The following is a 14,836-nucleotide window of genomic DNA, read 5'->3' on the forward strand; positions in this document are numbered from 1 at the left end:
TTTGCGGACAGGGAGTGAAGAGCCGTTTATGTATTGTCCCAGAATAGCGGAGGGCCAGAGCAGTCGCGCAAGAGTGCTAAGAGAAGAATTTTATCTTGGTGTCTCGACTCCTGAGAGATGTGTTGCCGAGGGTTACTGTAGGCGGGCAGTCCAGCTCACGGCATGGTCCGTAAGCACCTGGTGCACCAAAACCAAGTACTATTATTACCTGATTGGGTAGCAAGGTAGCACTAGATGCAGGCCCTCCCAGAGCTTTACCAGATTAGGCTAGCTCAATCACGTGCATAGATAACGTGCATTATTCAAGTTATATTTATGAATATTTATGAATAACTTGAATAATATATGAATTAAATAAGAGTAACAGCCATTATTCAATTTTACTCTATTCATTTGACACACTGGGTAAAGACACTTCTCTAAAGCTCCTAAATATATATATGGCCTTTACTCCCTTATTTTATCGTCACTGAGTTTCTATCTGGAAAAGGGGCTCGAGAGGTGTTGGAAGAGACCCATCTTGTGCCCAAAATGCTATAGCATCCCTTGTATATTGTTCTGTGATGCTCTAGACAATGGTGATATCACTCAAGCCTCTTAGGTAGAGGATATCCCGGAAGACCGTCTCGTCATCTCTCCACAATGGGCCAATAAAAACACCAATACGTCTATAAGTTTCCTTATCTTGGTTCTCCTGCAACACAAGGCCACGGTAGGTCCTGTTCCAGTTTTTATCCTTCGAGATAGGGAGCAGCGTGAAGCAGATAACCCTATTCACATCATCGAAACCTTTGAATAAAAACTCGTCGGTGTCGGGGTAGAACTTAAATTCAAAAAGTGTTCCGAACATCATTGTTCTCATGCTCCAGTTATTGTCCAGCCTAAAGTGACCACTTATAGCTCGCCCTCTTATTGTGAGATCTCCCCCAGACAGAGCACCGTAAGGCGCAACGGGAGAGACCGGCACAACTTTGCAGCTTATAACCTTGATTTCACCCTCGATTTCGGAAGATTTGGGAACATACCAGTCAATTTCGCCCTCCAGAGATGCCCAAGACCAAGAAGGTGCAATGTAGATTTCGTCTGGCTGTGCAATTCCAAGTCTCTGTGGCCGCCATTGCAGCTGCCTCAGAAGGTCACCCCGCCATATACCGGCAAGATATTTGTCTCGGAGAGCTTCATTCGCTTTCTTGGCAAGTGCTGATATCGCAATCAACCTATCACTTAGGTGAGAGAGATTCCGCTGTGTGTAATGCTTCACCAGTTGAATCCACATCGGCCAAATAAGATCGTGCTTCTCGCCTGCGTCCCATATGGAATTGCTAAAATGCGCAGACTCGTGGCGTGACAGTCCGACAAGATAGAGAGATGGGTGTCCACCATCTGCCTTAGAAACCGTTCGACATGTCCATTCAAGTTGGCGGGAGCCGTAGAAGACAAGCCTCTGTGAAAGAAGACTCTCTTGCAGCGTCCAACCTCTTGAGTTAACTACTTCGATCTCTTGTTGGCGAGGGGATATCACAACCTTACTTCCTTCCCCAGTCGGACAATTGAAGGGTAGTTGCAGTGACCGAGGCATATGTGACAATCGAGGATTCAGGAACCCTTCCTCGCTCGTTGCTGAATTTCCTGCAACAATGGTAATCCGTGCCTGGGAGTAAATATCGCCCATCCTGTCCATCTGAGCAGTGAAATCTACCTCCCTGTCATGGATAATGCACAACCTATCTACCCACAGGTAGTGGAGACCAACCCCTCGGCAAACAAATACAGCGTCTTGAATCGTTTGAGGAAGTTTTGCTAGGCTAAGTCCTGCCTGCGCCTTGGCGATTGTAGACTCTTTGGTTTTGAATCCGATATCTCCACCCCAGCAGTAGCTCAGGGCCGCAAAAGGCGGTCGGCCTTTCGGTGTTGTAAGAAACACACTGTCCTTGCCAGAAGATGACGAATCCAAATCGAGCAAGCGGGACGGATACCGGCTGTTCGCAGTCTGATTGCATCGAGCATGATTCTCAAGACAGTCTAAGAGGCATTTCTGGACGAACTCCAAACTTGGTTTGGAGCAAAAGTCGCTGTTGGGTATTGTGGGGATCCACTTTGATGCCAAACTACCTAAAGAAACTTGTCAGTTCATCTAAGTTCGGTAGTAGATGACAGGAGTGAATAAAACTAAGGAAACAACTCTCGAATAATCCCGATATACCAGAAGTATTAGGACAATGAATGTAGAGCATGCAATACCTTGTGGCGCGAACATTTCCGTTGGATTGAAGAATGAGTCCTCCCCAAGCTTTGTTTTTGAAGGCTTGGACATAATTATTAGAGAACAAGAGGGCTCTTTTGGCAGAAGTCCAGCGCTCATATATTCTACTGAGACTTGAACGGACTTATCGGAGAGTCTGACTGCGCTGAAGTCGAGAGCAGGCAGCAGATGGGGACCGAAGAGCTGTAAGAGTACACAACCAGCTTTATACGCCATGCGCGCGCCAGATATGGAAAGCTCAAGCACAGGCCAACTTGTCTTTTGGTTGCCCTGCTTCGAGAAAGAAATACGTGACAGGCGGTTCTGGATCCCCGTGACGCGAGGTGTAGCATCAACAACGGCATTCTGACAATATTGACAACGGTGATAGCCTGCTGCGTCGAGCGGTAGTTTGCCCATTTGAGTTGGGATTTCGAGGCTGAGTGCATACACCCCCTTGAGGTTCGTGACTCGCGATTCGATTTGTAGATCCTTCGATGCTCCCCCTGATTTTCAGTGACTTTGACTATACTCGGAATGAACACAAGTTGCTCTGAACGACGAGCTCCACTCCCGGCGTGAAGTTGCTTGAAAAAGAACACGCATTTCTTAGGCTGCCATCCCCATCAGGCATGAGGTAGAAGAAGTACGCCCGCGCTAGACTTCGCGAGGCAGGAACAGCCACCGCCACAACTTCCATTCCATGCATTGCACTCTTCCTCTTCCAGGCACCTGCAGTACTCTCCCCTCTAAATAAATGTAATAGTGGGTCCCCGCAAAACCAGCCTGGCACGGTCCAGTTGCCATACAAGAAACTCCTACACTTTGACCCACTGTTACATTTATTTAGGGGAGGGAGGGGAGTATCTGTGAGGGGGTAAGAGATCTGACGAGCCTGATTTGAAGATGGACGGAAATTCAGATGGATACCTCAGGTCGAACTGTCGAGATGCTCTCCTCTGAGGGCCAGGTGAAAATGGGTCATGGAAAGGAAAGCGAGATGTCGGGGACGAAAAAGAAAGGGGCACAAGGCGTGATAAAAGCATAACCGCGCAACTCGTGACGGATTTCGCTATCTTTGACCGAGAGGAACAAAACAATTCTATCACTCGTTCAAGGCTCCGAAGGAGTACAGAAACCTCTGATATCTACCCTCAAGAACGCATCCCCCCCTGTCACCGGCCGACCCACGCGCCGTTCCTTCGAGGCCCAGCGCCATCTAATCAAACACTCGCTTACAACACCAATCATGCTCTCGCCTCCACAAACACCACGCCAAATCTCCCAGCCTCATCCGAAAGCGCTCTCTCACGGACCAACGTCCAAGCCATGGGATCACCTCAGCACCGAAAATGGGAGGAGCATGACCGCTCATCTCGTTTGTCGAACGTCTCCGTTTCTTTGTTCTCTCTCAGATCTTGAACCTCAACTCTACATCTGTCTGTCTCTACAGTCTTTAATGCCGCCCTACGCTCCTTCTCACACTCATTCCTGAAGATATCTCTTCACGGCTCTCATTATTTGTTTTATCTATAATTAATCTGTATACTTAATCAACATGCGGTCCTCCACTTCAGCTTCATCTCTAATCCTCTTCTCCTCCCTCCTCTCCGCAAGCTCCGCACTTCCAGAGTACGTCCCTCCTCCTCTCCTTCTGCGTTCCTCTCTGCCCCCCTTTCCTCCACTCCCCTCATCATCCACCTCCCATCACTAACCACTCTAACAACCAGCAAATTCTCCTCCCACCTAACCCTCACAATGCCCTGGCACCCCCCACCAGCACCGAACTCCGACCTCCGCCTCAAAAACAGAATGCTAATGCCCGACTCGCCTCGACCTCCTCAATCCCCTTCCTGGTCCGTTGGCACCCAGCTGCCCGTCTCCTATCGTGTCGCGATAGCCGTCGATGCATTCGTGCTTGTGATCACGATATTGAGTCTTGTGGGACTGGGGGTGTATATTAGGCGGCAGCTGAAGAGGCGGAGGGAAGGGTTGTTGGGTGATGTGGAATATAATTTTGATGATTCGAGTTCGGAGGATGAAGTGGATAGTAAGCAAGAGGAGGCGGCGATTGAAAGCGGGATGCCTAATGGAGTGGAGAAGAAGAAGAAAGGACATGTGCGGTGGACGAGCTCTGTTGTCGGGATGGGCGTATTTGCGCGGATGAGCGTTGATGAGGGAAGGGTGAAGCTTGAGGGAGGGGAGGGAAATAAGGGATGGAAATATGACCCGAGGGATGCGAGAGCTGGGGCCAAGTATGAGGTTAGAGGCGATGAGAGGCAGACGAGGGTTAATTTGAGGGTTGCGGCTGGGTATGATGGATTTAGAGGTAATTAATTATACATAATTTGGGGAAGGAACAAGAGACTTGGGAGGATGGAAGGGGGCATTGGAGATTTCGAATTGATGAGACTTTTGGCGGCATAGCGTTGTGAGCATTTTTGAGATTGGGTTGTTTCAATGAGAGATGATTTTAAGCGTAGAGTTCAATAGATCAGAGGCCCTTTCACCTCCTCTACCCATGGCATCTTGTCCTGTCTTTAGCTCATCCAATTCTAGAGGCATGCGTGATAAGAATATCCAAGCTGCACTGGACCTTGGTATCAGTTCAAGAGCTACAAGTCCCATCAGAGCTTCTCCAACGGAACTCGCTCAACTGCCTTTCTTCACCCTCTCCTCCTCCGCGATTCTCAACAACCCACCCAAACTCTCCACCATCCAACTCCCAGTTCGTAAACCTTTCAAAATTCTCTCGATCTCCTCAACCGAGTAACCCCTCCTATCATGCACAATAACCACCGCACCAGACCTCACCATACTCAAAACATGCCTCGAGTTCCACTTCGCACTGTGGATCTGTGCATCATGTGGAAATACGCACCCCAACACCGTCCTATACCCGAGTCCCTCTACCATCTCCACCATTTCTTTACTAAAAAACCCCGATCCAGGTCTGAAATATTTCTCCCCATTCTCATTTGCGGGTAACAATTCTTCGAGTTCCTGGGTCTGCTGTTTGAGATCAGTGAGCGTGAGAGACAACGATGCTTCATCCCGCCACGCGTGTGACCCCGTCTCGTGACCTTCAGCATGGATCCGTTCTAAAAGTCCTGGATGAGAAGCGATCTGAGACCCAATGATGAAAAACGTTGCTTTTGCGTTGTACTCTTTGAGCAAGGCCAGGATTTGCGCTGTATATGGCGACGGAGCGTCGTCGATTGTGAGCGCGACAATCTTTCGGTTTGAGGGGAGAGAGAGCTGAAAAATTACGGAGGGGTATTTCCATTGCAGGAAATCGATCACAAATTTCGGCGGTTTGTATATGATGTAGGCGAGGAGGAACAGGGTGAGCAGGAGGATGAGGAGGGCGAGGAAAAGCATTTTTAGGAGGCGGAGCCGAGGGGAGCGAGGCTGAGAACGGGTGAAGGAGGAGCCAGAGGAGAAGGCCCGCTCTTCGTCGTCGATTTTGATGTGCTTTTTACGCGTGTGGGTGCCGGATATCAGGTTGTAAGAGGTCGTCCAGAGGTAGGCCAGGAAGGCGCGACGGGCTCTGAGGAGGTTCTTGAGGGGCCTGAACATTGGTTAAAAGAAATGGGCTGGATTTCCAGCACCATTGTTCGAGGCGAAGATCGGGATTTGAATCAGGGGTTCAAAGAGAGGTTAAAGGGGGGGAAAGGGGGGTGGATGATGAAAGACGGAGCGGGTTTAGACCTGGAGGTGCAAGCTCTCAAGTTTAGCGAGAGACATACTACGGGCTCCTTTAGCGACGCTACTACATCTATTATTTTTTGAGAAAATCAATTCGACGATATTTCAAAAATGTGCTATTATTAATAATATAACTAATACCTATAGTTGAATATAATTAAAACAGTCAATCTATATAGTATTTTATTACATTCCATGGTAGGAATGCGATAGGGTAGGAAATTCAATAAAATGCACGTGATATGCCCCCTGATATACTAGCCCTCCTGTACACTTCATTCATACTTCTGTTCCTTTATTATTATCAATTCCTTAATCTTCTATTATTAACCTCTTCGTAATGGCTCGTTTAAAGATTAATATCGATTACTATCAAGCCCATATTCTTTATTTAATTGAGCAATAGCTGTCACATGAGGAGATTATTGAGAGGTTACAGTATGACTTTAACGTCGATATTTCCCTTAGAACTCTATGCAATAGGCTTTCCGAATAGAAAGCACCTTCCTAATGCTCGATATTCGAGCCTTCTCCTCAAGTAAAGGCTCTTATCGCATGATTCTTTTGTGATATCCATATGACTGATGCCAATATACTTACCAACCTCCGGGGCTTAGGATATGATATTCCTAATCTATAATTATTATAGCAGGTTCGCCGAGCTATGGGGCTTCGATATTAAATACTTAATTCGCAAGTTGAGCTAGAAAAGGAGTAACTTTACTATATCCTCAAGTAATATACAGTGAATAAAGGCCTATAGGGTAATACTAGAAGTTATGGATGCCGGCTTCTATATACTTATCTTAATTCCCTAGGTAATAGTAAGAAGTTTTCTAGGAATAGAATAGCTTCTATAATATAGGAACTTAATCCAGAAAGTATATAGCATTATTCGGAAGAGATAAAGGCAGCTAGGAGAGAATATAATATTCATGGGCCGAACTTTGTTTAGTCTATTAATGGCTATTATAAGGTAAGTATAGTATGGACTTAATTTCAAAAATCATTATTTAAATAACTACTAATACGTTTGCTTAGCTATGATTTTATAGTATTAAGATATATGCCGGTATTAATATCTACTTACGGTTTGTACCTTGGATTTATATTAGAATCTCAAATAGTTGTGTTATAAGTAGTATTACTTCCTAATTCGGTATGAATATACCCCCTCGCAAATGGCCAATATTCACTTAGTCGTGATTCCGGCTATGTAATTCTGTAGTATTATAGAGAACTAGTTATTTGAATTATACTTAATTTAGGTAATAAAACCCCTAAATCTCTATACTATATTCTTCTTTAGCCTGATTAATATTATACTAATATATACTTACTTATGCTACCTTTTAGGTTACTATCCTAGTTTAATACCTTGACTTGGTAGACGAAATGAAGATTATTCCATTTCATATTTAATCGGATAGAGGATGCGAAATACCTATGGTTACTAATACCTATTATATCCTTTATAAAGCAATATACTAAATAAGGGGTATTAATCTATATTAGTTCTTAGATCTTTATTAGTTTGGGACTAGTATAGCTAATTAACGAATTAAGGCATGGTGGGAGCAAGTTATAAAGGTAATTTATTTAGTCTAATCCTATAAAGACTAATTTAATTAGCTAATATAGTATAGGATATACTAAATAAATAGAAGATATTTTTTAAGTAATTATACTTTTAAAGGCTTTATTCTTGCAAACTTCTCCCCGATTATATAACTATGCTTTTTGTCTATTTACCTATTATATAAGAGCAAACTAAGGAGTTCGTCCGGGTTTAGAATATCTATTTAATTAGGAAATAGCCTAATTGTCCATATATCGTTTCTGGCTAACCTTTCTAGAACTATATGTTTTTAGAGTAAAAGGGGGTCAGGGACTACGGTATTCCTATTAATATTAATAAACTAAACGAGCTATATAAAGGGTATACTAGCTATAATAAAGATATATATTTACTAGAGATTATACTTGAGTAGTATGAGCAAGAACTTAAGGATACTAGCTTTATACTCTTAATTATAGAGTCTATATATGATTCGAATAGAGAAATAAACTACCTGAGTACCTATATATATTTAAGGGAATTAATTACCGACTACCTAATTAATACGAAGAATGCTTGTCTAAAGCTAGGGCTTTTATTAATACCCAAGGGTATATATAATTGGAATCTATTACTAGAGGTAGCTATAGGATTAGAGGAGGCAAGGCTAAAGGATTATAATAATTAAGATAGTATTTAGTTCGTTAATAAAGGGAGAGATACTAGCTATAGAGATAAAGATCTTATCTATATTAGCTCTAATAATAAAGCGGAGGTTAAAGATAATACGAGAGGTACTGGATTTACTATAGATAGTATTACTTTTAATAGGGCAAATAGTAATTGGGTTATAAATAGCCAAGAGTATAGGCAGTTTATAGAGAATAGATATGCATCTGAGCCTAAAGCAAAGGAGGAAGATAATCTAGAAATTCCTTCTATAAATATTAGACGGTTTGCCCGGTATTAGAGAAGTTAAATAAGGATATATTAATATATATTCTAAAGAAAGAATTAGCTAAAAATATTAATATTTACTAAAGTAATTAAATATAGAAATTAATAGTAATCTGCTTAATAAGTCAAATTCATATAGTTATAGGTAATTTATTTCTAATTTAATATTAAAAGATTATATAATTCGCCTCCTTAGAAAATCGACTCCTACTCCTTTAATTTCCACGCCTCCTATAATTATTCTATTAACTTATTATTTTGGTAGTAAGGACTTTATAGTATAGATAAAATTCTCCGTTAATACTAGCTTTATTGAATTAATAGTTCTTGTAAACTTTTGAAATAATTATAAGATATATTTGGTAAAAATAATAAGAATTATATCTTAATATATGGAATTTAATTTTTCTCCCTTAATTCCTATAGCCCTTTATTTAATATTCTATTGCCCCTAATATAGGAAACCATATTTTAAGTAATAATAATACTAGGGATAAATAAAATAAATCTAATTTTAATTTATACTAAGGGATATCCCTTATAGTTCTTGTATTTATTCCTTTTTATATATTAGTAATATGCTACTATCTATAATTTTCGAAATGGGTCCCTAGTATATAAATTCTTTAGGGAAAAAGTTATAGGAATATAGGCTAAAGGATTAAAATAATATTAATATATTATAGTTCTATTCTACTAATTATTTTTATACTACTATTTACTAAACTACTAGATTTATTAGCTATACTTTCCTTCTAATATTTAATTATAAATCAAATCCTTATTCTTTTATCCCTAAACATTTATAATAGATAATATTAATCTATAGAACTCTTGTTTTATACGGGAGGCACTATACCCCCCCTCTATAGTAAAGTGTCTACTATGCGGTATAATTAACCCCGCTACTTCTCCTCTGGCTCCTATTACTCCTATACCGATTATTATATTAGACGGTATATTATTTTCTAGTTAAACCCAACTTTAAAATACTGCTATCTAATTATTAAGAGATTAAGGAATTAATATCTTAGCTAATTCCTATCCTTTTTACTACTTCCCGGGTATAGATCTCTTAGAGAAGGTCCTTGAGGCAGAAGTACGTAAGAGGAAGTAGCAGGCTAAGCTCGAACGTTTAGAGTAATTATATAGTAATTTCTATTAAGAAGCTTAGGGCAAAAGTACATATCTATCTATTTAATTCCTAATATTAATATATTATTTACTAATTTTATTAGATTTGGCCCAGAAAAGGGGTAAAGCCTTTGGATCTCTTACTCTCGGCCAGGGGGCACGTATAAAGGCCTTTAGTAAGGGTAAATCAATAATCCCTCCTGCTCCTATTATCGAAAAATAATACAAGGTCCTTATTTCTATTATACTATATATATATGAAATAGAAGAACTAGAAAGTAGCTTTACTAGGACGAGTATACCTGCTTTGACTATAAAGAAGTTCCTTAGCTTGGAAGAGTACCGGGAGGCTCAAAATATTTAAATTGAGCTATGGATAGTAGAATAGTTTAATACGTACGTAAAGCTTACTTATAGAAACATATATCTCTTTACTAATATAGTTATTTATTATAGTTAAAAACTATTATATAAGGATTTCGCTATATATTTAGCCAAGGCTTTTTTATTATTAATTCCGTTATTTGAAAACTGGGAGCTTAATTAATGGATTACGATCTTAGAACGTATAAATATAGTTTCTTTTGCAAGTAAAGTAAGCTATTATTTACTAGTATCCTAATAGAATTAGTACTAATATAAATAGGTTTGGCCAAGAGACAAAAACAAGAGAATCGACTATATAACTAGCTAGATATTTGAAGCTGAAAAGGATATTAATGGCTTATTATCTTACTTTAACTAATTAAATAGAAGCTCGCCAAAGCATATTTATCTTATATTTAATTAAGATATTAATATAATTTAGTAAAGAGATAACGAGATTCAGGATAAGTATAAAAGAGCTAATAGGGAGATGCCTTTCCTAGATTTTAGCCCCCTATTAGGAGGCTCTCCTGATACCACCCCCAATATAATATCTATATCTATAGTTATATCTACGGTATCTTTTTTACCTGCTTCGACTCCTAATTAACAGATCGAAGCCCTATGAGAGAAGGTTGCTCCTTCAGAGAATGGGTCAGGTGACGACCTGAATTCTGACGATTTTAATTCGGACGATATGCCTACGCTAGAAGCTAGAATTACGGTTTCTCCTGCTCCTGCTCCTACTCCTGCTCCTGCTCCTATAGCTAGTAAGTTTTAATAAATTTAGATATACTAGTAGATCTGACGTTTTTACTAGCCTTCGCTCCCGCTCCACCCACTAAACCTCCTCAACCTCCTCTGAAGTCTATATTAAAGAGGAAGCGACAAGTGGAAGTGACTATATCAAGCGATAACGACGATAATAGATCAGATCTTGACGATGGAGGGAAGGAATTACCAGGGGATGGTGATTATAGGCCGGGGAATAGGTCAAGACGTAGGGATAATCGGGGGCAGTTCAAAAAAGCGAGAATAGAGTAATAGTACTGGGCGCATTCGACTATAATGCATGGGAATTGCGTATTTGGCCATTATTAGGTGTGTTTTCCATATAAAATGTGGCTTTAAAAAAAATCTCGATTCATAATTCTCATTTTGCGATTGCGATAAAATAATAGATGCAGTAGCGTCGCTAAATCAGCCCGTACATACGCTAAAGTTACAGGCACCACCCGGCACCGGAGAAGGAAGATGAAAGTAAAATGTTACCCGTTCATGGGCGATGAATCTCTGAAGTCAAAAGCCTTGAAAGATAATCAACCTTCAAGAGAAATATCTGTGAATAAAGAGGCAGAGACCCTGGAGTTAAGAGAGGTTCGGAATTAGAAAGTCGGTGGCTAATTTAAAGCTTCGGGTCGGGAGCCATTTCCCCGCTATTGGTATGCAAACAGGGGTCAACGTCCACCTTCTCGTCCTAATCAAGCCGGCCGTGCAACGTCAACAAATCTGCCTCATGTCAGCCCCCATTCTTCCTCCCTTCTGTCATGAACATCGGACAGAAAGACCTCTACTCTTTCTACTTTTCAACAAGCGGTCCGGACTAGCCGAATATCCAAAACACGTCAGGCAGCTGGATGATACACGTCAAGACTTCAGTCATTGTCAACATTCCCTCACCGTTAATTTCAATATACATCTCGAACTATGAGCCACTCAACCTCTGAGAACGGCACCAAGCCAGTCATCTCAGAAAACACACCTCTCCTCGGCAGCTCGACCAATGAGCCTGTCAGCGATGCCGAAATCCTCAACCATGAGGCCCACGAGAATGGCGGTCCAAAACCGCATCACGAGAAGCCCCTTCCCAAACTCCAAATCTTTCTCCTCTGCTACGCCCGAATAGTCGAGCCCATCGCCTTCTTCGGCATCTTCCCCTTCATCAGCGAGATGATCTACAAGACTGGAAATATTGAGCAAACTGATGTGGGGTTCTATACTGGCCTCATTGTATGCCCTCGCTCACCTCATTCCCCACTCCCAATTCTGACTTACGGTGCAGGAAGCAATGTTCTCATTCACGCAAATGATGCTGATGATTCAATGGGGTCGTGCTGCGGATCGCATTGGAAGGAAGCCAGTCCTTGTTTTCTCCCTTGCTGGGATGGCGATCGCGACGGCTATCTTTGGGCTCAGCAAGAGTATTTGGCAGATGGTGCTTTTCAGATGTTGCGCTGGAGTCTTTGCGGGGACTATTGTGTAAGACTCTCTGCGTCATCTCTAGATTTTGATGCTCGGGTTGGGCTGACCGGCAGCAGGACTGTGAGAGCGATGATCACGGAGAACAGCACCAAAGAGACACAGGCGAGAGCATTTAGCTTATTTGCTTTCAGTGGAAACCTGGGAATCTTTCTTGGGCCTATGCTCGGTACGTTTAATCTCACCATGAACATACGATCCTGTGCTGACATTGGCAGGCGGTGCACTGGCAGATCCAGCAATGCAGATAGGAGGAATTTTCAGGCGCATTGATTTCTTCACCAAATATCCGTATGCTCTGCCAACATTTATTTCCGGCATAGTCGGAGCAAGTGCTGCTATCTTGTGTGCTCTCTTCGTTAAGGAGGTCGGTTTAGTGCTCAGCCAGATCGTCACCAAATGCTGACATCGCATCCAGACACTGAAGCGGAAAGTCAAGGGGGATGAATCGTCGGCCGAAGCTCCTATGTCAACGATGGAGCTGATCAAAAGCCCCGGTGTGCCTATGGTGCTCTTCCTCTACGGCCATGTCATGCTCCTTGGTCTCGCTTACACTGCCGGTCCGTCCCTCCCTGTCCCCACCCAAACCTTCCCAACAACTACGCTGACTTTATATTCTCTAGTGGCACCAGTTTTCTGGTTCACCGACATCGATTTGGGTGGCTACGGTTTCTCGCCTAGGCAAATATCCTTCTTCATCGGCGGCGGCGGACTCGCTCAAGCCATCTGGCTCCTCTTCGCCTTCCCAATGTTACAACGCAGATACGGTACTGGAGCCGTGTTGCGCGGCTGCCTTTCTGTGTGGCCTATATTCTTTGCGTCTGCGCCGCTATGTAATATGTTCTTGAGGAATGGATGGACGACTGGTTTCTGGATCATCGCGCCAGTACTCCAGATTGGGGGGAGTGGGGTTGCTATGGCATTCAGTAACTTTCCCTTTCCCTTTACTTTCTTTCCCTTGAGTTACCTAACTTCTTTCTTAGCTGGTGTCCAACTCGCACTGAACGATATCTCGCCGTCTCCGTCCACACTCGGAACTTTGAATGGTGTGGCACTCACTATGACTGCCGGTATCCGGACCGTCGGACCAGCGATCTTCACGAGTCTCTTTGCTACCGGAGCGAGGACTCAAGTTCTGAACGGGTATCTTGTTTGGGTTGTGTTGATTTCTGTTGCGATTGCCGGGTCGGCGGCAGTGAGGTATCTGCCAGAAAAGGCGGAAGGTAAGTTGAAGGACGTTAACGAAGGTGAGGATGAAGACATTATACGATGAAATCTATGACACCTACGAGAGACATATTTGCATTATACGCGTGGGCTATATAGAGATAGATATCGAATGCATGGATATTCTCGCTGAGCTCTGGGGAGTCCGAGGGAACTTGAGATGTGTGCGAGGGGGTTTTTCTATACTGAATTCTGTTCACTTGTTTTGATCCTGCTTTGCGCTGTTTTCTCCTGGACTCTTTGAACAACATGCTCCGTTCTTTTCTTTTCCTCTTCCTGGTTCAATTTACTTATCCCGCTTCAGCAGCTGCCGTGTTCTATCCGAGCTGTCAGCTGCGTATGCCCAGCGTCAGCCCCACTCTATTGCCGTCGATTGTTGGGAAGATGGGCCTGAGCAAGAGTGCACATTTGGGGAGGGAATTTATGTGCAAGGCCTTTGACACCCAACGATAAACGGTTCAGTCCCGGGTTTCGCCCTCAGAATTGTTCATTTCTGAAATTCTGTACTTGACGTAAAGTGACCATTGTATTTCAACACTCGCCCCTCCTTCTGCTCGCGCCACACACACTCCCGATTCCTTCCTTTTCTTCTCACATCTCGTTCCTGCCAACGCCTTTTTTCATGCTGTCTTGGTCTTCTTTTCTAATTTGTACGGTGTCGCATGCATCATTCCATCTCTTCCCAACTAGGAACTCAGCCAACCCGATTTGATAGGACATCTACAACGTGTCGCACGGTAGGCGATAATTTCCACCTCGCAGAGAAAACCCGCGCTTCGAATTCCTTCCCCACGCAAGCCGCAACGTACGAGAACATCGCTTAATGTATCATTGGCTCCGGAAAGGGGGGTGGTTTACTATATTGAGCTGACATCCGTCCCTGTGGCTAAATTTCAATTACTGATCAGTCTTTCCGCATTGCCCCTGTTTAATCGCGACCGTCAGAGTCTCTTTGAATTTCGGAGCACTTAAGGAGAGGTTCTATGAAGAAAGAAGAAATCCAATGAATCGTTTGAAGGAACGATGGAAGAAAGCATCGGCATCAATTGACGCGAAAGTTTCTGCGATGGTGATGGTCTGGTGTGAAGGAGGGATTGTGTCGGCGAGATTGTGGGGTTGGATGGCGGTGCTTGGGGGCGACCGTAGGGAGAGCGCATTAGGGGACCCTGGCGGAGATGGTACCTGAAAATTTCAGGTTTCGAGCGACAACATCGGCATCTCAACATCGTTGGGTATAGTCAAAGATTGAGTGATTTCAGCTGAGAAAACTGGGAAGAAGGAGGGCGAGAACGAATTTGCTGTGATGATTTGATGTTTACTTCGTTTGCGAATTGTCTGGAGGTACGTTCTCGCTATTCCTTCATTCGCCCAGCTCAGCTCAACTC

The 14,836-nt window shown here is 42.9% G+C and overlaps 5 protein-coding genes across 5 annotated transcripts; 2 read left to right on the forward strand and 3 right to left on the reverse strand.

The window, feature by feature from the left end:
• Positions 1-533: 533 nt before the first annotated feature.
• K444DRAFT_593159 (HET-domain-containing protein) lies at positions 534-2,930 on the reverse strand. The gene is made up of 2 exons (XM_024878289.1): positions 2,242-2,930; positions 534-2,112 (listed from the first exon to the last, which is right to left on the reverse strand). Exons 1-2 carry the CDS (start codon positions 2,660-2,662, stop codon positions 569-571), a joined length of 1,965 nt encoding a protein of 654 aa, XP_024734607.1. The 5' UTR covers positions 2,663-2,930; the 3' UTR covers positions 534-568.
• A 779-nt stretch (positions 2,931-3,709) lies between these two features.
• K444DRAFT_32803 (uncharacterized protein) lies at positions 3,710-4,737 on the forward strand. Its single transcript, XM_024871930.1, has 2 exons — positions 3,710-3,874; positions 3,973-4,737. Exons 1-2 carry the CDS (start codon positions 3,801-3,803, stop codon positions 4,577-4,579), a joined length of 681 nt encoding a protein of 226 aa, XP_024734608.1. The 5' UTR covers positions 3,710-3,800; the 3' UTR covers positions 4,580-4,737.
• Positions 4,738-4,894: 157 nt separating this feature from the next.
• K444DRAFT_644486 (carbohydrate esterase family 4 protein) lies at positions 4,895-5,623 on the reverse strand (the record flags this gene model as incomplete). The annotated part of the gene is made up of 1 exon (XM_024884966.1): positions 4,895-5,623. The coding sequence occupies one exon, from the start codon at positions 5,621-5,623 to the stop codon at positions 4,895-4,897; it is 729 nt and encodes a 242-aa protein (XP_024734609.1).
• Positions 5,624-11,500: 5,877 nt separating this feature from the next.
• Positions 11,501-13,543, forward strand: K444DRAFT_615105 (MFS general substrate transporter). Its single transcript, XM_024880658.1, has 7 exons — positions 11,501-11,975; positions 12,028-12,224; positions 12,284-12,393; positions 12,443-12,591; positions 12,643-12,784; positions 12,848-13,150; positions 13,208-13,543. The coding sequence occupies exons 1-7, from the start codon at positions 11,673-11,675 to the stop codon at positions 13,495-13,497; spliced, it is 1,494 nt and encodes a 497-aa protein (XP_024734610.1). The 5' UTR covers positions 11,501-11,672; the 3' UTR covers positions 13,498-13,543.
• An 804-nt stretch (positions 13,544-14,347) lies between these two features.
• Positions 14,348-14,794, reverse strand: K444DRAFT_32843 (uncharacterized protein). The gene has a single exon (XM_024871931.1). It carries the CDS (start codon positions 14,675-14,677, stop codon positions 14,420-14,422), a length of 258 nt encoding a protein of 85 aa, XP_024734611.1. The 5' UTR covers positions 14,678-14,794; the 3' UTR covers positions 14,348-14,419.
• Between the last annotated feature and the right edge of the window lie 42 nt (positions 14,795-14,836).

Source organism: Hyaloscypha bicolor (assembly GCF_002865645.1).
Source record: "Hyaloscypha bicolor E unplaced genomic scaffold K444scaffold_116, whole genome shotgun sequence".
Lineage (NCBI taxonomy): Eukaryota > Fungi > Ascomycota > Leotiomycetes > Helotiales > Hyaloscyphaceae > Hyaloscypha > Hyaloscypha bicolor.

Excerpts from the sequence above, each read along its gene's own strand:
- K444DRAFT_593159 (XM_024878289.1), bottom strand. The coding sequence starts at position 2,662 with ATGGGCAAACTACCGCTCGACGCAGCAGGCTATCACCGTTGTCAATAT. Across the intron at positions 2,113-2,241 it reads GGAAATGTTCGCGCCACAAG|GTAGTTTGGCATCAAAGTGG; the intron begins GTATTGCATGCT and ends AAGTTTCTTTAG.
- K444DRAFT_32803 (XM_024871930.1), top strand. The coding sequence starts at position 3,801 with ATGCGGTCCTCCACTTCAGCTTCATCTCTAATCCTCTTCTCCTCCCTC. Across the intron at positions 3,875-3,972 it reads GCAAGCTCCGCACTTCCAGA|CAAATTCTCCTCCCACCTAA; the intron begins GTACGTCCCTCC and ends TCTAACAACCAG.
- K444DRAFT_615105 (XM_024880658.1), top strand. The coding sequence starts at position 11,673 with ATGAGCCACTCAACCTCTGAGAACGGCACCAAGCCAGTCATCTCAGAA. Across the intron at positions 11,976-12,027 it reads GGTTCTATACTGGCCTCATT|GAAGCAATGTTCTCATTCAC; the intron begins GTATGCCCTCGC and ends CTTACGGTGCAG. Across the intron at positions 12,785-12,847 it reads TGGTCTCGCTTACACTGCCG|TGGCACCAGTTTTCTGGTTC; the intron begins GTCCGTCCCTCC and ends TATATTCTCTAG.
- K444DRAFT_32843 (XM_024871931.1), bottom strand. The coding sequence starts at position 14,677 with ATGTTGAGATGCCGATGTTGTCGCTCGAAACCTGAAATTTTCAGGTAC.